The 23619-nt window shown below is 49.2% G+C and overlaps 1 protein-coding gene across 5 annotated transcripts; it reads left to right on the forward strand.

Moving 5' to 3' along the window:
- The first annotated feature begins 7249 nt into the window (after positions 1–7249).
- On the forward strand, positions 7250–23228 carry AQP4 (aquaporin 4). 5 transcript variants are annotated; one of them, XM_070421245.1, is made up of 5 exons: positions 7250–7445; positions 11937–12351; positions 14222–14386; positions 14664–14744; positions 18602–23228. In XM_070421245.1, the coding sequence occupies exons 2-5, from the start codon at positions 11971–11973 to the stop codon at positions 18878–18880; spliced, it is 906 nt and encodes a 301-aa protein (XP_070277346.1). In that variant the 5' UTR covers positions 7250–7445; positions 11937–11970; the 3' UTR covers positions 18881–23228. The 5 variants fall into 5 exon arrangements, with proteins under 5 accessions (XP_070277346.1, XP_070277348.1, XP_070277345.1 ...); XM_070421247.1 differs by lacking the exons at positions 7250–7445; positions 18602–23228 and adding exons at positions 8514–8957; positions 15620–16032; XM_070421244.1 differs by lacking the exon at positions 7250–7445 and adding an exon at positions 8530–8957.
- Positions 23229–23619: the final 391 nt, after the last annotated feature.

Consider the following 23619-nt stretch of genomic DNA (forward strand, 5'->3'; position numbering starts at 1 on the left):
CTCTCTCTCAGAACCACTAGGGAAGATGGCTGCAGACGCTGGGTGCCATTGTATAAAAGCGAGCAGTGCTTATGTTTTCTATTTGCCATGATGACTCGACCCCCTTTGTCTCTGCTTCGTGGCCAAGGATTGAACAATTAAAATGTCCCCGAGAACCTTCTCTTCACTTTGAACAAAGCCCTCGCCAGAGCCTGTCCCATATTCCCAGCACTTGCTTCTGCCTGTGGATGAGAAAGTAACACTGGGAACAGCTTCCAGAGCTTTCAGAACTTTTCCATTGAAATGCAAACGCTCCTCTGGCGCCTCCGAGACTTCTGAGAAGTTGTTGGGTTTTGGCGATGTCTCCAGAAACCCTGGCGTTCCTGCCTGTGGCGCTGCTGCCAGGCTTCTCTCCCAAGTGTATTCAGGGAAAGTCAGCGGTGGACTGACTCTTGCAGGGCAAACTCCCAACTTGAACGCCGAACAAAAGAGTAACTTCTTCCTTCCAAATCCGGGCTTGTGACCAGCAGATCTCAGAGCCTACCTTGTCACCTCTCCTCTCCAGGTGCAGCTCAGCCCGCCTGCCAACAGCCGCCCTCTCCTTCCCCCCACCACAGCCCTGCGGCAGCATTGGCGCGACTAGGCACAGCCCACACAGATCACGTGCAGGTGGTAGAGATGATGACAGATAGTCTTTGGATTCTCCAATGCAGCATCCTAACTGCTGTAGAAAGGGCCCATCCACCGTTGTTATCATGCCACGCGGCCCAGGCTCTGTATTCCAAAGTATCAGCATATTACGAAGCCACCCATCTTTTCTATCTCTTCATTTCCTCAACAGGATAAGAAGTCTGAATGGGTAAACCAACAAAGCAATTGCCAAGTGTTCAATTTACACATCCCCAGATTCTGATCTTAAATAATAGAATCAACTCCAATATGTCCTCCCTTCTATTATCTGTAAGATCCACGCTGACCCCCAGTGTGCCATCCTGTAACAATAACGTGAAACGTGAAGCATTGTTCCCTTTTCACGTGTATTTCTCTCATCTCATGAGTAGGAATCATGCCTTATTTTTCTTTTGTGGCTCGTAGATGAGGCTCAGTGGCTACTTAGTACTTCAAGAATGTGGCTTAAGAAAAAACTTACCTAACAGCTTCTAACAGGTTGGAGAAGCAAACAGGAAGAAGGGGGAAGACAGAAAGATCTCATCTGAGGTGGAGCTAACAGTGGCTAATGAATATGGAAACAGAGTAATAAAAAAAATAGAATAAAATAAAATAAATTAAAAAGCAAAAGCCCAGCCAACATGGCTCAGTGGTTGAGTGTCGACCTATGACACAGGAGGTCATGGCTTGATTCCTGGTCAGGGCACATGCCCAGGTTTCGGACTGGATCCCCAGTGTGGGGTGTGCAGGAGGCAGCCGATCCATGATTCTATCAGGACAATCGGGTCAGCACCAGCATCGGGGCAAGAACCTCCCTGGCTCCATCACAGGTTCATTCCACCTCTGTCACTGCTGCACACGTGGGGGTCCACTGGATGCTCAGAGCAGAGCAGAGGATCACAGGATCCTGGGTCGCAGGGGCAGGAGATCCGGGCAGAGCGACCAAGGGCTGTAGACAGCTCTTCTGTACAAAGCAACCAGAGCCATGTGTCCGTTTGCCAGACGTAAAGTGAACAATTGCCTTCAAAGGCCTCAGAGTGGCCTCTGCTTTGAGGCCGTGGGGAGAAGTGACTGTAGTAACTGAAAGGGAGGTTTGCTCTGTGTGAGCATCGGCCGCACAGAGTCTGCCCACGGCCCCCCGCACTCCTGCGAATCGGATTTGCCATCGGTCTCCACCCCCAAACAAGCCCGCCAGGTGGGTCAACGTCTGCACCCTCTTTCCAGAAGCCTCTGAACATAAGACTGAGTTAGTTATTCCAACTTCGCATTGAGAGCTTCGGAAATAAGGACAGATTCCTCCCCTGGTGTGGCCAGGGTCCCAAATCTTAACCGGACGGAAGGCTAACCCAATCTGGGTTGAGTTTGTTTTTTTTCACCTGATAAAGGAAACATTGCCACAGACAGCCACAGTTCAGGACCCAGCACAAGTAGCCGAACTGTTTTGTTGGAAAATTTGTTTTCTCGATTCTAAATACAGTAATGAGATTAAACATGAGCATAAACCCTCCCTTTTCTATCAGTAGAAGTCTACGGCAAAACAAACAAATATATGCACCAAGCTTAATTTCACATCCCTAAACATAGAGAGATTTTAGGTGGTCCTCTTGTTTATAAACCTGCTTCTACACAGGCTGCATCTCAAATATTTCAAAACAGCCCAAAACCCATCCAATTTTTCAATGACCTTCAGCAGTGTGGCCCCGCTGGGGAGAGGAATATGGAAGAAGAGGCCAGCCCTTGCTGAAAGCAGAGCGTCCGAGAGTCGGGGATATGGGGTGTGTGGCCTAGAGGGGCTCCCAGAGGAGGGACAGAGCCTCCTACAGCGGGGCCCAGGGCAGGGGCCCCCGCCTGGGCCCAAGGACAGGACTGCCGCTGCTCAAATCGTTCTCGGATCTACATGCTAGTTACCAGTGGACCTCAGTGCACGCCTTGCACTTGAAAAATGCAAATCCTTGATTCCAAAGTAATTAATTCTGTAACGATTTCTGTGCTGCTCCATCAAACACTCCTGGATCTGTGTAGCCTCGAGGGCTGACCATTTCTCACCACCTTCACATGAGATACACACAAATCTTCATTTTCCTCCCTCTCTCCTCCCCTCCTGACATCCCCTCTTGGCATTGCCTTCCGAATCCTTCTCGTCCTCACCTCTGTTTCTAAGACATGTCTCTCCTCTGCGTGGAGGCAGCAGACACCCAGATGGATGCCAGGGGACGTCTGAAAGTTATATACTAACGTAATGCGCAACATAAAAATCTTAGGCAAAAAGATAATAAATAAAGTGCTAGCAAAATACTGAAAATGGTAAATAAAGTAATAAAAAATAAAATATTTTTTATTGCACTTGATGGAAGTCTGTGTGAAGCAAAGCCCGTGACATATGTGCCTTAGATAATAAAAAGTCTTCAAAAAAATCTATCATAATAAAAGCCTAATATGCAAATGGACCGAATGGCCAAACAGTGGAACGACCGTCCAGACAACCTTCCAGATGAAGCGGAGCTGCGAGGGCCGGCCGAGGCAACAAAGGCCTACTCTTGCACAAATTTCTTGCATCGGGCCTCTAGTAACAAAATAAAATAAAACCACAGCACACCTCTATCCTTCTCCATTTTATAGTTTCTTAGAATAGTCTCTCCCACAACACAACTGATAAATTATATATTAAACATTAAAATCTAATTAGCATATCATCCTGATGCTAGTGTTGCATAGATCAGTGCTATGAAAAAGTATGAATTGGTTTTAAGCATATACATATTATAAAATAATGGGAAGCAGTTCCCTTAGGTCTGATGAAAGCCGTGGCGGTGGAACAGAAGTGGTGGAAATCTGGCGAATGCTGGATGCAGGAGAGCTCGCTAGAGAAAGGTACACATTCCTTGTCCCGGCTCTTCCACCTCTCACCCGTACAAAACTGACCCCTATGGAACCGATGTCCTTGTCTGGCCTTCAACAGAGGCACTGGGGAGAGCACACGGAGACAGGCAGGAGAACTGACAGTGGGTTCTCCCCCCGCTGGCTTCCTCTCAGTCCCAGGCTCACATTTCCCAGGGTCTGGCTCCCTCTGACCTGAGCTGGAAAGGGCATCATTGCCTTCGGTCAATGGGGAAATGAGATCAAGACCACATGGCTTTTTTGAGGTTTGTCACGATCGGTTTCTTGACTTACAATGGCATGTCCTGTGCATCAGCATTACTTACATTTATTAATTCCGTTTGCAAAGAAAGTACTTCTGCTAATATGACCCTGCATGAGCCTCACTCCCTTGTTTGTTTATTCCACAGCGGTGTTCTTTTCTTTAAAATGTGTCTTGGATCTATGCTAGGTATGGAGAATGCAGTTAATTACTAAGACGAATTCCTTATTATTACTAAGGCTAATTAATTACTAAGATGCCCACTCTTATTGCGATTACAGACTGGCGATAGAGTTAGACAGGTGAGCAGTGATCCCGGTATGCTGGGAACAATTCCGTGGGCAGGTCTGGGGAACTAGAGTGTTGTAGAACCACACAAGATGGGCTCCAAATCCAGAACTGAGTGAAGAGGGCATCTGGATGTGCCATGACTTTGAAAAAGAGAATAGAAAGGTAGCACTCCCTTCCGTTTCACAGATGAGGAAACTGGGCTCAACGAGGCCAAGTGGACCGACCGCAGCCACAACAGTTCAGTGATGAAGTCAAGACTGCAATCTCTTGTTTCTCCTTCCACAGCCCAATGGTAATGTGTCACTTTGATCATCATCATCATCATCATCATCATTACTGTAAGAAATGTAAGACATACGTGTAGCCCACAACTTCAGTTTATATCTAACAAGAGAGACCAATTTAGCATCAAAACAGTAGTGAATGGTACAGACGCACTGCCTGGTTCTAACGGTAGAGTATCCCATAGGATCACGGGTTGCGGTGGGACTTTTCAGCGACTAGAGCCCAGCAAGCTTGCAATGGGCAGGTTCCAAGCCGGAGATCAGTGATGATGACTGTTTAAAAAAGAATCAGAGATCGTGTGGCAAAGAGAAAAGGGAAACGCATGAAAGATGAAAGGATCCCCTAGTTGACTCTTCAGAGGTGGGAGCTGAGAAGGCATGGCCACGACTATGCCTGGTCCCCTGCCACAGGCATGCGGGCCCAGGGGCAGCTAGAGGTGAGGACATGCAGGCCAGGTGAAACCATCCATGAGATCTGTCGCCTCTAAGAGGCCCCGTGAGCTTTTCGGACGTAGATTTCTTCTGCGTGTGTGAAACCGGGGGTACAGAGCTTAGAGAAGGAGGCACGGTGAGGTAGGAAAGAAGCAAGAGAAAGTTTGTCTGAATGACCTGACCGTTGAGAGTCACAGATTATGACCATTTCTGCTCTTCTCTTGGGAAGGGCCTTCATTCGTACTAATGAGTATATGAGCTGGCGCCAGTGAGGGTGACCTTCCCTCGATGGGAAGTGTTCAAATTTGAAGTGTTCAAATTTAAGTTAAATTTTGGAATGGTTGCTACTACAGATTATACTTCGATTATTGACCATTGCAAACATTTTGGCCCAACCCCTTAGATCCCAAAGTTCTTTGCTGCCCTGAGAACTGATTTGTTTTCATTATCTTTATTGTTGAAAGTATTACAGATGTTCTTTTTTCTTTCTTTTTTTTACTATGGATGTCTCAGTAGCCTTTAAAACACCCAGCCCAGGTCTGGACTGTCATGGTAGCTGGGTAAGAGATAAGGGTAAGAAACGTATCCAGTCATCTCACCACATTTCTGCTTTTTTTTGTACAAGCTCCAGATGAAATACAGTCACTCAATAAAGTCCTTCTGTTTCTCTCCCCTCCCTCCCTCGCTCCCTTCCCATTTGCCTAGAGAGGGGAACCCTAAACCCTTTGGGGCCCTGCCAGCAGCACCAAAAGAATCTCTTGACTGTTTTCCCAGGGAATTCCTGCCTTAAATGTCAGCGGAGTACAGCTCCCAGCCGAAGCAGAGGCCGCCTGGATCCGAATCAAGGAAAATGTGCTGCTATACCAACCGGGGAAGACCTGGATCCACGGGGCTGGGGGCGGGACGGGGGTTCAGTGAAAGGATTTCGGGGGCCTTGGAGAAGGTCTCATCAGATGCACCTCACTGACGAATGGGAAGCTAGGTCAAACACTGGGTTCCTTGCTGTTTTTAGATTGTTATTTTTATATTACTCTCTGGGTGGTGAACTACGCTTCTGGAAACCACTCTGAATTATAATAAGGCAACGCCTCTTTGATAAAAGAACAAAGCCACCATTACAGCCCTTTGTCTGGTGGCTGTGAGCTGCTGCTGGTGGTGCTGGTGGTGATGATGGAAGTGTAGTGATGGTGGTGGTGGTGGTGGTGGTGGAGGTGGTGGTGGTGGTAGAGGTGGTGGTGGTGATGGTGGTGGTGGCTGTGAGCTGGTGCTGGTGGTGGTGGAGGTGGTGGTGGTGGTGAAGGTGGTGGTGGTGATGGTGGTGGTGGCTGTGAGCTGCTGGTGGTGGTGGTAGTGGTGGTGGTGGTGGAGGTGGTGGTGGTGGTAGAGGTGGTGATGGTGATGGTGGTGGTGGCTGTGAGCTGCTGGTGGTGGTGGTAGTGGTGGTGGAGGTGGAGGTGGTAGTGATGGTGGTGGTGGTGATGGCTGTGAGCTGCTGGTGGTGGTGGTGCTGGTGGTGGTGGAGGTGGTAATGGTGGTGGTGGTGGTGATGCTGGTGGTGGAGGTGGTGGTGGTGGTAGAGGTGGTGATGGTGGTGGTGCTGGTGGCTGTGAGCTGCTGGTGGTGGTGGTAGTGGTGGTGGTGGTGGAGGTGGTAGTGATGGTGGTGGTGGTGATGGCTGTGAGCTGCTGGTGGTGGTGGTAGTGGTGGTGGTGGTGAAGGTGGTAGTGATGGTGGTGGTGGTGGTGGCCCCTGCAGTTGCTATTGTATTTATGTGTTTGTTTTTACTGAACATATTGATATATAAGGGCTCTAGGGGGGGTTCATGATGCTGTGATTTGTGAAAAGCAAAATAAGATTTATGGGTTGCCATCGCCTCTGCCCCCACCAGCCTGGGGCACTTCCCATCTGGGACCGAGGCCCTGCTGGCACTGCCAGGGCTGTGTTTCAGTTGTCACTCTCTGGACACAGGAGGAAGAGGTCAACGTTCTGAGGGTAAAGGTGGGGGACAGTCCACCAATCCCGAAGACGCACGGCAGCGCCAAAGGAGAGCCGTGTGGCGTAAGTAGTTTAAAAATTCGGAAATATGTCGGCCGGCTACTTTCTGCTGAGAATTATTGTAACTTTCGTTGACCCTCTTTCCTTCTTCCTCACATGTTCCTGGCCCACAGCTTCACAAGGCTCCTCACCCCGACACTCCCAGGTGCCTGACCCAAAGGGCTGATTTGGAATCAGCACGCCCAGCTACCATTCTCCCCAAAGATCGCAGGGCGACTCAGTGAGCAGGCCGAGAATCCATCAACACGTTGTTATTCTGTTTCTAAGTGAAATCGGTTCTTCCAAGTTCACCAATGGGGAAAAATATTTTAGATCCCAAATGTCATTTGGCTCTTGACCCAGGACACTTCAAAGCAGGTCCACTTAGGCACTAAGTGAATATTCACCAGGCTCCCCACCTCCTCTCATCCCCACGAACCCATTAGGGCTGCCTTCTCCCATCGTCACATCCTGAGTGTCCCACCGCAGGCCACAGACAATCCTATTGGAGAGCTGTGTCCCTCCCCAGAGAAACGCCAGGCACCTCCCAGGGGCTTGCTCAGGGCTGAAGATGTGGCAGAAGGATCCGTTCTACCACCTGGAACTTAAAAAGGACAGTAAGTACCGCCCCGTGAGAAAAACTGCCTCCAGTCTGTGAAGGGTTAATCCATGGTCAGCCATCAGCCCCTGCTGAGCGTGCTAGTAAGTGTAAGAGCTGGTGCCAATGAGGGTGGCCCTCCCCTTCATGGGAACCTGGAACGGAACCGGAACCGCCACCCTTAGGAACTGGGCTGTCCTCACCTCCCACCAGGGCGGCGACCCGCAGCCAGAAAAAAGGCAGAGGGTCTGGGAAGCTGAGCGGCCAAGTGCTGCTGGCACTCTGTGAACAGCTGCGGGAACTGCCATGGTGTGGGGAGCCTGCTAATGAGCCAGGCCGGCAGAGAGGGCACCGAAGAAAAGATCCCCCGAGCCAGCAGCCTGGGGAGCCCGGGCCCCCGTGGCTATGACCGTGACCACGGGCTTCACCCCCGAGGAGAACCCACAGTCTTCCTTCCCACGCCTCGCGCTGAAATAGACTCTGGTCTGAAATCAGATGAAGAGGTGGGGCCGGGAGGGGGACGGTCCCCCAGAGATGTAGCGACCATCTCCTGGTTGGGCTGAGCAGTAGGGTCCTAAATGGCCATTGTCTTATTGAAGAGTAAGTAATTAACTCTCATAGAATGAGAGAGCCCTGTATGGGCCAGTGACGACTGACTCATCAGCAAAGGGCTATGATGATTCCAATTCGAGGCGCCTGAGGCCCATTTAAAGCGCCCAGTTAGGAGAGCGCTGCCGCCCATCCTCAGGCCTGACGGCCCACCAGCACCGCTGGCCGGAGTTGTCTTCAGGCCAAGCTGCCTGAGTGATGGCGCTGGCTCCACTAATGATGCACAGTCCTGTCCTCGGGTTTCTAGACATTAAACCCCCCTACAGCTCCCAGCAACTGTGTCCCCACCCAACTGCTATCTGTCTTCCTTTGCTACTTCTTCCCCAACAGTTGTTAGTATAGAACCCAGGTCAGCATCCCGCAGATGCCCTAGTTCCTACTTTTATTCCCTGTTATCCGGGCCAGGCTGCCCAGGCTGCGGACAGACCTGCGTTACCGTTTGTGCTTAACATGCCGCTTCTCAGATCGAACACTTCACATAAACGCCAGCGGCTATTTTGCGGCTCAAAAACTAACGCGCTGCGGCCTCTCAGTTCATCTCATGGCTGGAAGGTGCTTTCCTTGGTCTCAGAGTTGCCCAATTTCAACTGTAAACACGCAACCGACCGCTTCTTAGTGGGGGCAGGGGGAGAGCGCAGACAAGGATTTGGGGGAGTCCTATGGTCAAACGGCCATTAAGGAAGCGCAGCGTCGGCGGGCTGTGTTCCGAAGGCCCGTGCCCACGGGGACCCGGGAGAGGAAAGCTCTGCCCAGTGCGAATGGCACTGAGTGATCGCCACCGGGCAGACTCCCCCCTGCCCTCCCAGCCCAATCAGACCAGTCCCGTAATCTGACTCCGGGCACCGGAGCGGCGGGCGGGCCGCGCGCACTCGGCGGGGGAAGGCATGAGCGACAGACCCAGACCCGCGGCCAGGCGGTGGGGGTAAGTCCTGCGTCGCTAAGGGGACAGCGCCCGGGGCCAGACGCGGGGACCGGGCGGCCTTATCAGAGATCTGGGCCTTCTCCTCGGAATCCAGGCGGAGACTGAGAGCAGGGCTAGGGCTGAGCCCTGAGCGGGCTCACGGGGCAGGGAGCGGGCAGCGGGAAAGGGGTGCAAGCTGAGACCGGGCAGCACGGGAGGGGGACCCGCTGCAGGTGGGGCTGCCGGCAGCATTTTTCATCAGAGAAATGATCACTGAGGGGCTCGGCCGCCAGGAGCAGGCCGGCTGGGTGTCCCTGGAAGGAAAGGCGCCCCTTTCTGTGCGACTCTGGCACACCAGCGAGCCCCTCTGTTCTGGGTCAAAAGAAGCCAAACAAACGGTGCTGCTCCGTTCAGCGCGTGGGGTTGAAGGGGACACTGACGCGGCCGCAGGGGGCTCGGCCGCGGGAGGAGCTGCTGAGGCCACAGGTGTGGGTGTGCGGCCAGGACACTTGGCGGGCCTGTTGCTGGGTCCTGGGAGGGGATCGGACTCTGGGTTTTGGAAGAAAGTTAAATGCGCCGTCAGCAGTTTATTTATCTGTTTGGTTTTTGTGGGTATATTTTTCTGATGAAAATTTAAAGCTGGAAGAGCAACTGAGTTTCTGAAATTAGGTCCCTGGAGAGGTGGACGGATGACTGAGAGAGGAGGAGGGAGAGGAGCTGAGAGAGGAGGAGGGAGGGGGCTGAGAGAGGAGGAGGGAGGGGGACGGGGAGCTGGGGAACGTGCGGGAAGAGGGTGCACAGGGAGGGGCCTCTCCCAGGGCCTCTGTGACCCGTGGCCGCTGCTGCTGCAGGGGGACCTGCCCACGGGGTCCTGGGCTTTCTGCTCTGTCGCTTCCTCTTTCCCACTAACTCCGGCCACGGCCACGGCCACGGAGGAGCGGCAGGTGCCAGCACCTTGCCCCTGGCCATCGGGCGCTGCCCCGGCTGCAGAAGCCACCGCGTCCCTTCTCTCCCATTTGTGAGTTGTCTGCCTTCCCCCCTTGGGGACGTTTGTAATTCTCTCCCAGGGCGCCTTCCTGGCCATTCCCAGGGCTGCTTTGTCTCTATTTTCTCCTCCTCCGGGGAGTGTGAGGTCCCGGCCTCCCCGCTGGGTTTTTGTAATTACGGGGTTCATTCAGAGGGTTCTCTGGGCAGCGGGCTTGGGATGGGGCGGGCAGTCCCCTCCCCCTGGAGCCTCCTGGGCTTGGGCAGGAAATGGGGGTCTCTTTCCAACTCTGCAGGGAGGCCCCCTGTCAGACCAGAGGCTGAGCTGAGCTCCTGGAGGTTGCGTTCCCCTGGGCCTTTGTCTCCCGGGGACCCCGAGGGATGGTGTGGGGGAGGGGGGGTCCTCTCTTACTAGCATCTCAGGAGGCAGCGGCAGGACCGCAGCTATTCGAACACTCGGCCTCCTTGCCTACCTCCCCATAGCCCTTGTGATTGGATCTCTGCTACCTGCTCGCCATACCTTAGCTCTTGCTGCTAAAACAGGCAAAGGATAAGGGCAAAAGCCTTGAAAAGTGGAGACATGGGGTGATTTCCCCCAAGGGGGATCCCAGTCATCTCTCTCAGTATGCGGCTGGCTTCCTGTCCCCAAGCCCGTCTCCCAGCTCAGAGGTCTGCGGGCAGGGAGGGGGGTCTGTCCCAGGGAGGGGGTGTCTTCACTCCCAAGGCTGTCTCTCTGCTCCCACCACCCCTCCCCCTCACCCCACCAGCACAGGAGCGCCCTCGGGGGAGGCCCCAGGCTGTCCTCCAGGACCAAGCAGGAGGGGCCGCCAGGAAGACTCCAGAGAAGCCCTTCCCTCCCAGGCTGTGCTTGCAGGGCCTGGGTATCCCTCCCCCGCCCCTGGCCCCCCAAGCTCCGCCTCCCTGGCTGTCCGCCCTGGCTGTCCGCCTCCCTGGCTGTCCGCCCTGGGCTGCCCCTGGGAGGGCCAGGGTGCATGGACCAGCCTCAGGATCCCTTTGGGAGTTTATCTGAAGGGAACATGAGGGTGAGAGGGTCCAGCACAAGGAGGGCCAGGGCGCAGCTTTCCCAGGGGGCGGGGGCTGCTGGGCCACCTGGGACGTGGGCGGTAGGGGCTCCGAGCAGATGGCAGCTCAGTGTGTCCACTTGGCCACTGCCCTGAGGCTGGGCACCGCCCTGAGCCTGGGCATCGCCCTGAGCCTGGGCACCGCCCATGGTGTCGCTCTCCCTGTCCTGGCCTTGGAAAGGCTCCCCTAGGGCCTGAGGTTGACACTCAGGGTCCCAGCCCTCGTGTCTGGACAGGAGATGTGCTCAGTGTCCCTGAGGCCACTCCCTCAGGCTGGGGAGCAGGAGGGGGTCCCGGCTCTTCTGAGCCCTGGGGATCCTACGCCCCTGCCTGTCACCAGGGGATCCCCTCTCCCAAGAAGCCTGCCTTCTACAAAGACAGACCTCAGCATTCCAGCTGCCCAATAGCCCCCCTAATCCGAGTCTCCCATCCATTCGCTAAATGCCATTTTGAGCAATAAACTGCACACCGGACACGGCCTCCCTGCTTTAGTGCTTTCTGCTCAAAATATAACCGATCAGGAAAGGCCCAGTGACACTTAGAGCTTGCTGGGGGGCGGGGGGGGGGGGGGGGGGGGGGGGCGCGGGGAGGTAAGGGGGTGTGGGGGGAGCACGAACTGCAAAGGAAATGCATCTGACGCTCCATCTTCCCGGGCTTTGATTTAGACGTTTGCCTTTCTGGTGACAATTCTGATCATTTTCCAGTGAAACTGGAGTATCTTTTCGTATCAAATCGAAGGAGACCCGGACAGCAATCTATTGAGCATTGGTTTAGGGGACAATTACCTAATGGCAGGGGTTTCCCGGAAGCAGTCTGTGGCATGCCTGTGACCAGGGGGGCTCCCCGCAGTGGAGCCAGCCCGCGGGCCCGGTGCCTCCTGGATTCACGAGCCCAGGCTGCGCAGCTTCTGGCGCTGATTTCCGTTTCTTTTCAGCAAGTGCGGGCCTTGGTGCAGAAGACAGAGCGTCATGGTGGCCTTCCGCGGGGTCTGGACCCAGGCCTTCTGGAAGGCGGTCACGGCCGAGTTCCTGGCGATGCTCATCTTCGTGCTGCTCAGCCTGGGCTCCACCATCAACTGGGGCGGCGCCGAGAAGCCCCTGCCCGTGGACATGGTGCTCATCTCCCTCTGCTTTGGCCTCAGCATCGCCACGATGGTGCAGTGCTTCGGCCACATCAGCGGCGGCCACATCAACCCCGCCGTGACCGTGGCCATGGTGTGCACCAGGAAGATGAGCCTCGCCAAGTCTGTCTTCTACATCGCGGCCCAGTGCCTGGGCGCCATCCTCGGAGCCGGCATCCTCTACCTCGTCACGCCGCCCGGCGTGGTGGGCGGCCTGGGGGTCACCACGGTAGCCTCTTTAGCTTTCAGTTTAGTTTTGTTTGTTTTTTAAATTTTTATTGTGGAAAGTATTACATGTGTCCCCTTTCTTCCCCCAGTGACCCCCTCCAGCCCACCCCCACCCCCCACCCCAGGCCTTTAGGACCCTATCGTCTGTGTCCATGGGTTGTGCATATATGCATGCAAGGTCTTTGGTTGATCACCTCCCACCCACCCACCCCTGCTTTCCCTCTGAGAGTCCACACTCTGTTCTATGCATCTATGTCTCTGGATCCGCTCTGTTCGTCTGTTTATTTAGTTCATTAGATTCCACATATGAGTGTGATCATGTGATACTTGTCTTTCTCTGACAGGCTTATTTCACTTAGCGTGATACTCTCAGGTCCCGCCATGCTGTCTCAGAGGGTAAGAGATCCTCCTTTTTCACTGCTGCGTAGTATTCCACGGTGCAAATGTACACCATTCGCTCTTATTTTTACACCAGGACTTCAAGCTTCTTGCGGACTCTACTCAATGACACCCTGGGGGCCTGAGAGACCTTCCTAAAATGGCTAATTTATTCTCAGGGCATTTCGGATGATTCATGATGAGCTGGTTCTGGCAACGCTGCATGCATCCATATGAGATTCTGGTTTGCTATTAAGTGACTTGAAAAATTACTGTCTTGATGGCACAAAATTTGTGTGGGTTTTTCCTTCTCTCTCTCCCACCCCAGTGGCTACACCAACTATACATTTAGCATAAGACACTTTTATTACCATTATTCGTTGGTTCACTAGCAGAAGAAACCATTTGTTTCTTGCCATGTCTGTGAAATTTTAAATGACCTATGTTAAGGGTCACACTTAAAAAAGTACGTTGGCATTTGAACCTAGCTTGGCTCTTAGCTGGTTAGGATTATCGTTTGTTAGCTCAGCACCAGAGTTGATTTAAAACACACACGCACACAGGGTTTAAAATTTAATTGAAATATATTAATTAATTTAAATCTAATTAATGGATTTAATCATTTCCTTATAAAATTACAAGACTCTCAAGAAACTCTTTTGTAAGTTAAGTAGAGCAGTGGCGCCTTTTGCTTCCCTTGTAGAAAAAACACTCAGCACAGACTCCTGCTTGGTCATTGTAAGAGTAATTAATTACCCGTGATTGCCCCAAATGAGTGGAAATTCATGCCTTCTTTTGGGGGGGACGGGAGCAGTGTCTCAGTTGGGAGTAGGGTGGAAGATTCAGCCATCAGCTTGTTTTTTTAATTATAGTTCCCATTCAAGATTCTTTTGTATTAGTTTCAGGTGTACAGCAGAGTGGTTAGACACTCATGTACTTTACAGAGTGGCCCCCTTGTATTTCAAGTACCCACCTGGCACCATACATAGTTATTCAATGCTAGAGGCCCAGTGCATGAAATTTGTGCAAGGGGCTTGGCCCTCTCGGCTTGCCTTGGCCCCCACAGCCCCAGCTTCATCCAGAAGGTCATCTGGAAGGACGGCCGGACGGTCGTTCGGCTGTCTGGTCTAATTAGCATATTATACTTTCATTATTATAGATTGTTGACTCTATTCCCTGTGCTGTCATTTAGATCTCTGTGACTATTCAGAAACGACCTATTTATGCTTCTCAATCCCTTCACCTTTTCACCCAGTCCCCACCTCCCCACCCCCACCCCCTACCCCCGCCACTGTCAACCGTCAGTCTGTTCTCTGTGTCTCTGAGTCTGGTTCTGTTTTGTTGCTTTATTTTGTCCTGTAGAGACCACATATAAGTGAAATCATATGCCCACCATTGCTTTTATACGGATGAAATAAGCCTTTCACAGTGCTGTGTCGCCATCGAAAATGTATTCCTGCTTCAGTTCAGACGGAGTGTTCTTCTCCTTCTAGGTTCACGGGAACCTCACTGCGGGCCACGGTCTCCTGGTGGAGCTGATCATTACCTTTCAGTTGGTGTTTACTATTTTTGCCAGCTGTGACTCCAAACGGACTGATGTCACTGGCTCCATCGCTTTAGCAATTGGATTTTCTGTTGCCATTGGACATTTATTTGCAGTAAGTTTCCAAGTCCATTTGAATAATTGATCCATTGCATTTAGCCTTGCCCTAGAGCTGGCCTGAAAATGTTGTGTTTAACAGCTGTAGTCCTTTACACTCCAGCCATGTCTATCCCTTCTTGGTGATGATTTTACCAACTTTTCCACAAGGATGTCGATATGGCAGCGAGCATCTTGACAGTGCACTTAGCATTGCAAATGGTAGCAAATCTCAATGAAGGAGGCCTGTCAGTAGACTGTTAACCAAAGTCTGAATTGCTTTCTTTTCCCTGCAGATCAATTACACCGGTGCCAGCATGAACCCCGCCCGATCCTTCGGCCCTGCGGTGATCATGGGAATCTGGGAAAACCACTGGGTAACTATCGTGTTGAGGACAGTTACCCAGGGAGCTCTTTATTTTTTTCATTGTTTTTCTCACTGTTTCTCGTACTTCCTCCCAACCTTGACCCCCTGTTGATTACATTTTTCATAAGAGAGACTAGCGCAGATCCGTGGCAAAGCATCTCCTCTTATATCCGCTCTGAGCCTCAGTAATAGTCTTTTTTTTTTTAAGCGCTGCTCTGGGCACTGTGTCTGACAGACTACGGCAGAATGCATTGCACAGGGAGGTTGTCTATGTGGAACCAGTTAAAATCAGGACAGTGGAGAGGAGATGGTTTTTAAATAATTGAAAGTAAAGCTTTCCTGGCAATAACAGAAAATACACTTGCAGAAAGAAGATGAAGGAGGAGAAAAGAATGAAATGCTTAAAAGCACTGCCCATAGCAAAAACAGTTATCTTTTTTGTTTACAAAAGCGTGAACCCAATTAATAGGATGCAAGTTGGAAGCATCTGAAGTGCAGATGGCGAGGACTGAATGGTGCAAATGTCTACGCTATTATCACCGGAGCCTCAGCCGGAAAAATAAGTGACTTTCAGGAAAGGCCAGCTTTCAGCCCGGCCTAGCCTACCTGCTGATGTGCTGGCGGTGCTTCCGAGAGCGGGGGTGCCCGTTTTTAAATATCACAACCAATTTTATTTCTATTGTATCTTACAAAAAGGAATGTTAATGCCTTAAATGAATAATATAGCAGCTTTGCGGCCACTCACACACTAACTTACAATAAGCAAAATAAATAGGCGTTCGAGCCAGCCTCACACGGGGTAACGCTTATCGTCACTGATATGTTGTGAGTGCTGCTTTACAACTTTCCGTTTGTGAACATAAAAGACTGTCACTTGTGTTTTAGCCTCGGGCACGGGGTGGTTACCGGCCCGGTCACACCACTCAGCCGCAGTCTACACGGCGTTTTCACAGGAAATCCACACCATTGAATGACCTGTGAGTCGGCGTTCTACAGCAAGAGTCAGGACTGAGACAGGCAAAGACTTTTCAACAGTACCACCCATCAGATTGTTATTTGGCCACTGATATTTCTAAATTTGTGCCTCAACAAATTTGCCACAGCAGTGGGAATGGAAATTTTTCCATGGACAGTATATAGATCTTATGAAAACCACACAACTTTTAGTTGAACCTAACCTTTTGAATTCAAACTATTTTTTATAAATAAAATTTAGAAAAAATGACAACTTTCAGTTTAATTTATGAGGACTTTAAAATGCAGATGAAAATATGTTTTTACGAATTACTTGTTAGGTGTGGTAAACTAGTGATGATTTAAAGAGTAGGAAAATTCTTAGCTTATTGATTGAATCAAAGTTTCTCCCTGTTATTTTTTTTAATATATTTTATTGGTTTTTCACAGAGAGGAAGGGAGAGGGATAGAGAGCCAGAAACATCGATGAGAGAGAAACATCCATCAGCTGCCTCCTGCACACTTCCCACTGGGGATGTGCCCACCACCAAGGTACATGCCCTCGACCGGAATCAAACCTGGGACCTTTGAGTCCGCAGGCTGACGCTCTATCCACTGAGCCAAACCGGTTAGGGCCTCCCTGTTATTTTATAACAAACTTACTTGTACTGAAAGTGAATGTCCAATGGTGTGTGAAATTTAGAACTAAGTTAAAGTATATCTGCAGATAGATAAATAGATAGATAGATAGATAGATAGATAGATATAGATAGATGATAGATTAGAAGTAACAACAAAATAGTAATGACATTATCTTAGTTTTCTTTTTTATACTTTTCTGTATTTTTAAGAACAAAATTATTTTCCTTTATAGCTTTTAAAACGTACTTTAAGCCTTTGTTTTGAAATAGCCGTTTGAAATTCAGATCTGTTCATTGTTAGCACATGCAGCTAGATGCCTTGTTCATAGGTGTTCGGGGGAAGTGTGGTGATTGCGTAGCATCTCTAGTCTCCCTGTGGGACTTGTAGCTTGTGGAGTAAATATATCCAAGGAGACTCTACCAAAGGAACAAAGAGTAAAGACAGTCAGGAGGGCTCCTTTGAAAGAGCCTGGAGAAGGTACGCTTCTCACACGGTTTATTTCATGTTGGAGATGAGAAACCTGGTTCTTATAACCACTCTACCCTGTCCCCCTGTTAAGTACATGTGTTCAGCTTTAGCTTAAAGTGTGGATTCTCTTTATATTTTGCAGTGAGGATGCTGATATTAATTTTCAGAGAGTGTTTTAAGCCAGAATCATTCATCACTTTTTTTTTCCAATGAGAAGACTGTACAGTGGAAACAATATAATTGCTCAAAAGAGTGGTGTGCATGCAGACAGGCCTGAAATCCCAGCTCCACTGGTTGCTAGGCATGAACTCTGAAGCAAGCCTCTTACCCTCTCAGAGAGGCGGTTTTCTTCCTAGTCAAATGGGAATTATAATTACATCTATAGCTCAAAGGGTATCGTTGGGGTTCAATGAGTGGATATGAGAAAAGTACAAAGTACAGCTGGCTCAGAGACAGTGCCCAGTAAACAGGGTTTCTGTTGCCCACGTGAATCTCTCTTTTTTTTAAAAAACATTTTTAAATTTTTTTTTTATTGATTCAGAGAAGAAGAGAGGGAGAAAGAAATAGAAACATCAATGATGAGAGAGAATCATTGACCAGCTGCCTCCTGCACGCCCCCTACTGGGGATCGAGCCCGCAACCTGGGCATGTGCCCTTGACCAGAATTGAACCCAGGACCCTTTAGTCCTCAAGCCAATGCTCTATCCACTGAGCCAAACCGGCTAGGGCAGCCCACGTGAATCTCTTGAATGAATGTCTAATATTCCACAGCCTACATGTGCTCTAAAGCTGATGTTGACGTTTATCCCAAACTCAAAACTTTATTCTAGACACAGAAGTGATATGGTAAAAGCTTTCATGTATTGAATTAAAATCCTTATGGACTTGCTTGCTCATCCTCAGCTAACCAGCATCCGTGAACTCTGTCCAGGGTTCTTCTCCACGTCACCTGGGAAGGAAGGGCGAGCAGGCGCTCTGCGAGAAGGGTAACGGAGGAACCGGGAGGGTGTTCATTAAATCACATCCCCACATGTTAGAGAGGAAAAGCAGGTGACATGAATGGAAGTGACTTACTAGCAGAGCCACCCTGGACACATGCGCCTTTAGAGCATCTAGGAAACAGGGAATGGGGCAGGTTACTGTGCACCCGGAACTATTCAGTATTTACAAGCACGTAATTAAGTTTCAATCCATTTCCATTCAATCCTGCACCCATGAGGAATGTGTTATTATAACCCCGCTCTGTCGGTGAGGAAATTAAGGTTTAGGAAGTGAAGTCGCTGATGCAAACACGCACAGGAGCTGAGCGGGGAGCTGAGAGCCCATGCATCACGCTGCACCGGACAACTGCAGCTCCCGATGAGGAGACCTGTGCTGTGACTGAGCAGCAGGAAGCCGGTGTGAGATGGCATTAAGAAAACGAGAAAAGCCCTCACCAGAACCTTTTTCTGTGTTAGTGGAAGAATTCTTATGTCCGCTTATATGCAGTCTCACCAGAGAGGAGCTACCTGTACTTCAGTGATCATCAGAAAATGCAAAGAAAGTCATTAATGACAGGAAAAAAGAAAACAGCCTTTTCTTGTTTTCTGTTCAAATGTCATTTAACGATGGCTCTCTGACATGGATTTGACGTATTTTCCTTTATTCTGTCCAGCTCTTCTCTTTTTCATACAATGCCCCGTTACCCATGGCCTGCACATGACCCTCTCTTAACTTAAGCCAGCTAAATTCTATCTGCAGGAGTTGTTCAAAGGAGTGACTTTTCTCTGTGTGAGTTCTCTAACCCCTCCCTCTTCTCCCCAGATATATTGGGTTGGACCAATAATAGGAGCTGTCCTTGCTGGTGGCCTGTACGAGTATGTCTTCTGTCCAGATGTTGAACTCAAACGTCGGTTCAAAGAAGCCTTCAGCAAGGCTGCTCAGCAAACCAAAGGGAGCTACATGGAGGTGGAGGACAACCGGAGCCAGGTAGAGGCCGATGACTTGATCCTCAAGCCCGGAGTGGTGCACGTGATTGACATGGACCGGGGTGAGGAGAAGAAGGGGAAGGACCCGTCGGGAGAGGTGCTGTCCTCCGTATGACTAGAAGATGGCACTGAAAGCAGACGCGAGCCCTTAGAGCTGCCCGCAGAGGTCCTCCCGCCCATTAAGGAAACAGACTTGTTATAAAGTAGACATGTCTCATGTCACCTTACTCAGTCTAGCTAACGAGTATTTCATTATTTACTAAGGAGGAATGGAAGAAACCTATTGTGAATTCCAAATCTAAAAAAAGAAATCTTTTACAAGTATCCCTCCCTCCCCCCAAAGCAAATATGCGTGTAGTATATCTACTTGCCACTCATTAGTAATCAATTTAAAGTGCTTATCAGGATCTGGTTAAGTCTTGCCGGACAGAAAATATAGGCAAACCTATCCGCTTATTCCTCCTCGACCAGGAAATTGGTATCATCAATTCTCATTTGAGTATTTGCTCCATTAAATCAAGTTTGTCAGTGGCAAAGTATAGTGCGTCACAGAGTCATGCGCACTCAGAGAGGAAATCCAGCAGGCTCTCTTCATGAGCAGTCCCTTCCTCACAAACTACCTCGGCAAAAGGACACATTAACAAGGGCCATGGCTAATGGACTATTTCCATTTATATTTCAAATACGAAACTTTAACCCCCAACTCCAATTCATAATAGTCCTTCCTCCTCCTCATGCCTACGATAATGTGAACTAAAACCCAAAATGGGAAGAACGTTCAGAAACCCTATATATGTGTTAGCTCGAAAACATCCAAATCGTAAGAGACATCTATTGAGATTCAGGACAAACCGATTCGTGAGACCTTATGAGGGCGGGAGAAAAGAACCATCACACAGAAACCACAGGAAAGAGGAAACCTGAATTCTGGTATCAGGTCGTCGTTCTGTTTTCAGTGCACATCCTCGAATCCACCGCATGGGGGTGACAGGCTACGCTTTTAACCTAACAACTTTGCTTACTTTTTATTTTTAATTTATTGGCAAAACTAGGGGTTTTGTTTGTTTGTAACTTTGGTTATCTATAGGTAGACATTAGCCGAGACCTATTTTTGATAACAAGAACATAATAGGCGAGTTTGGGCTTTTTGTTGACTAGTGAGCTCTGTCCGCTCGAGAAGGTGTGGCCTGGCCCCGCCTAGTCCCGGCCTCTGCTGCTGCCTCCCTTCTCATGGGATGCGCTGATCATCGTCGCTGTGGGTGCAATGATATCTAATGAGTGAACATGCGTGAGGGACAAGGAACAGCGTGACTGTAAAATAAAAGGGTGAGGACAGCGGAGTGTCCTGTGTTCAAGGCCGAGTAGATGACCCATCTTTCACTAGGAGGGATACTGTACATAACCCAACGCGCTTTTTCAGTGTTTTCCTTACCGACTCGTTTATTTGTCAGAGTAGTTTGTTGTTTCCTGTGCTGCTTGGCCTCGCTGTCAGTAGAATGGTCTCTACAAGCCCCAGTTTCTATCATGGTAGCCGGGCCGGCTCTCCTTTATCGTAGACAGAGCGCTGCAAACGGCGCTTCCACTGAACAAAAGCCAGTCGTGCAGCAAAATGCGATCACGGCAAAGAATGGCTGGTAAACAGCTGATCGTCAAGGGCTTTCTTCTCGCGCACGCAGTTCCAACTGTGCGCCGCATCTCAGCGCTAATGCAGCTGTGTCTGTAGCCGTGAGATAATGGACCACTGTTAAACCTGATTCTCTTCGGTGCTAGGAACGTGACACGTGATGTGCGAGGTTCCCAGACAGTCATCACCCCAGTGCTGTGCCCGGGAGGGCCACTGGCATTTTTTAAAATATATTTTTATTGATCTCTGAGAGGCAGGGAGAGGGAGAGATAGAAACATCAATGATGAAAGAGAATCATTGATCGGCTGCCTCCTGCACGTCCCCTTCTGGGGATCAAGCCCACAACATGGCATGTGCCCTGACCGGAAACGAACCCTGACCTCCTGGTTCATAGGTCGACGCTCAACCACTGAGCCACGCTGGCCCTGCCACTGGCATTTTTTTGCAGCAGGTGCCAAATCCCAGGCCCCTTTCTCAGGGTGTGGCCAACCACACCCTCTGCAGGTGATGCAGGTTGCTTCCTGTTTGGGGAGCATCTATAGGAACTAGATGCGATGCTAAGGATGCTTCACGCCAGCCTTTTCAAATGTGTGTGCGACCACTGACAACTTAGAATAGCTGGTGGTTCCGCTCAAAAGGTCATTTGCAAACATCTCAGTTCAAAAATGAGCGAAGAAGGACAGCGAGGCAGATCTTCCCAGCCTCGTACAGCTCATTGGCTCACCATCACTTCACTCGGCCATGTTTTTACCTCTTTCCACGCACTTCCGTTAGGCATTCAGTAAGTCAGTGCTGCGGAAAAGCATAAATGATGTCTTTGTACTTCGTTTTCCAGCAGCTAACAGAGTGGCTGGCACATAGTAGGTATTCAAAGCACGTGTTAGTTAATAAAAATATATACATTTCCTGTGGGATGTGAGAACATGAATAATTTTCTCTTAATCTTTATGTTGTTCCATATTTAGTAAAAGCATGATTTCAAGGACTACTAGGGGAAGGTCATAGAAGTGTAAGAATCATAAAGTATATTTTCGCAGTCTACCTTTTTGGAGGCATGAAAGTTTCAGCCCTTTCTCCCTGCGTATGAGACAGCATGGTTTGCATTGCACTCAAGGCTCTGCCCATAAAAAGGAATGTGATTGTACCTTCCTAATGACACCGCTGCAGCAGGGGTCGAGGCCTCGTGGATGGCTCCGAAGTACCCACGTACCAGGGTATTTTCCTTTAATCCCTTCTTGTTAATGAAGTGCCTCGTGCTGCTCCCAGGAGAGCGCCACTGACAGACACACAGAAAGGGGATGAGAGCGAAAACGCCGGGAGGACATAAATGAATTCTACCCAGGCAGGAAACGATGCACCCGCCACTTCCCTTCGGAGAAGTACGGCAAGCACCCCGAAGTGCCAGGTGGTCCCAACCCTGAACGTGTACACAGTTTATCAAAGAGTTCCCAGGGGAAGAGTCCTTTGTTTAAGTTTTCAGCGGTTTTTGAATGAGCTGAGGCCCAGAATTCGAATGAATGTTTTCATTGCTGAAGAACAGAATTTCCTTCAAGGAGTCCTAACTGTCCACCCTGGAAGGACGTGTTCTCTGGCGCCGAAGGAGTTGCCTAACTCAGATTCCTGCCGTTTGAGGTTTTTCTTCATTCTTACACTTTCTAAGATCTGGCCGTTTTCCTGATGCAGTTGGTGGATGCTGGCTAGAGCTGCCGCTCAGTCTTGAAGATTTTACAGGAAGGACAGAAACGTGTGAATAAAATAGATGATGGTGTTAAGCTGCCTGATTAATTACTAAATAGCAAAAAAAAATTATTCTTCTTGGGCCCTGAAACCAGGCAACTCACTTACGGGTTTAAACTCCAAAATGAACAGGAAAATTCCAAAATAGAGGAGCAAATTCAAATGCTAAAACTGACTCTGGCGAGGCCCTTTGTTGCAACCTGTCCCATTATCCCCACTTGCTGTCAACTTTGGACAAAGAAATCACCTTTGTGACCACTGAAGAGGGCATTAGGGGCTCGAGAGAGCCCATATCAAACAGCATAAAGCCAGTATAATTCATCAGGAGCTCTATAGAACATGCACATGCAGAATATCTTATACCTGGTAGTAATAGTAATTCTGTCTTTCATGATATGTTTGTAGCATCAAAAGTATTAGGAAGATGTGGTAACTCTCTGGAAAGTATAACTAGACACATTCTTTGCCACACATTTTCTCTCTTTGCATTGGGATTGTGGTACTTCACAGATCGCCTCCAAATAGCAGTAACTTTTGAAGCCCATAATTTTTCTGAAATACCTGGAAGACATTGAATTCAGGGCCCAACACATGTGGCTGCACACATTCACAAAATAACTATAGCTTATAAAATACATTATCAAATAAATGCTATACAACAAGTAGAATAATTACTTAAGTAAATTTAAGAGCCATTATAGTGTTACCCAGGCGTATTAAAATTTAAGAGCTAAAAAAAGTGTACTTAATTTATAGAACCCATTGGGAGATATTTCTAGATTCTCTTCAGGATTAATTAAATACACAGGCAATTTATGAAAATATATAAACAATAGTTGATCATGTTTATGACCCAAATCACAATGAAATTGTAATTCATGATAAACTGGTGAGAATAAACTGAACATATGGTTATAGGCACAATCATTTATTAACAGAAATGTTATTCCAACGTTCGAGCTAATGTTAAGGAGATTTAAACTGTAATGTCTAATATTCGGGATAATCTATTAAAATATTAGCATTGTGGTTGATTTCCGTGAATTATGTTGTATCTCATCATACTAAGCTTGTGAAAATAAACGTTTTAATGTTTTAAAAGGTACGCATGGTGCTTGGTGATGTTTGAAAATTCATTCATTCATAGACTCAGCTAACATGACAACGAGTCTAAAAGTGAAGACGAACAACTGTGACTCAAATGAAGGTGCTATTGCCAAGTAGCCGATCCATCCTCAGGTCCTGCCTATGCAGATGGATAATATAGGTGCCATGAGTACTGGCTTACCCCCTTGAGTCCTTGGTTTGAGGGGCTCCTCAATTTTAAGAGGCTATAGACCCTCAGGGAAGGACTGGGGACAGTCATTCTTGTCGTGTACAACCCATCGACGAGTAGTAAATGGTGCCTCAGGAGCCAGGTGGACATGAACCTCTCTTATCGCATTTGTCACATTGGAGGGCAATCATTTGTGTAGGTCTGTCTTCCCTTCTA

This window comes from Myotis yumanensis, unplaced genomic scaffold (genome assembly GCF_028538775.1).
Source record: "Myotis yumanensis isolate MYYU_CA2020_CCGP unplaced genomic scaffold, mMyoYum1.0.hap1 SCAF_7, whole genome shotgun sequence".
Lineage (NCBI taxonomy): Eukaryota > Metazoa > Chordata > Mammalia > Chiroptera > Vespertilionidae > Myotis > Myotis yumanensis.

Excerpts from the sequence above, each read along its gene's own strand:
- AQP4 (XM_070421244.1), top strand. The coding sequence starts at position 8,920 with ATGAGCGACAGACCCAGACCCGCGGCCAGGCGGTGGGG. Across the intron at positions 12,352-14,221 it reads GCGGCCTGGGGGTCACCACG|GTTCACGGGAACCTCACTGC; the intron begins GTAGCCTCTTTA and ends TTCTCCTTCTAG. Across the intron at positions 14,745-18,601 it reads GAATCTGGGAAAACCACTGG|ATATATTGGGTTGGACCAAT; the intron begins GTAACTATCGTG and ends TCTTCTCCCCAG.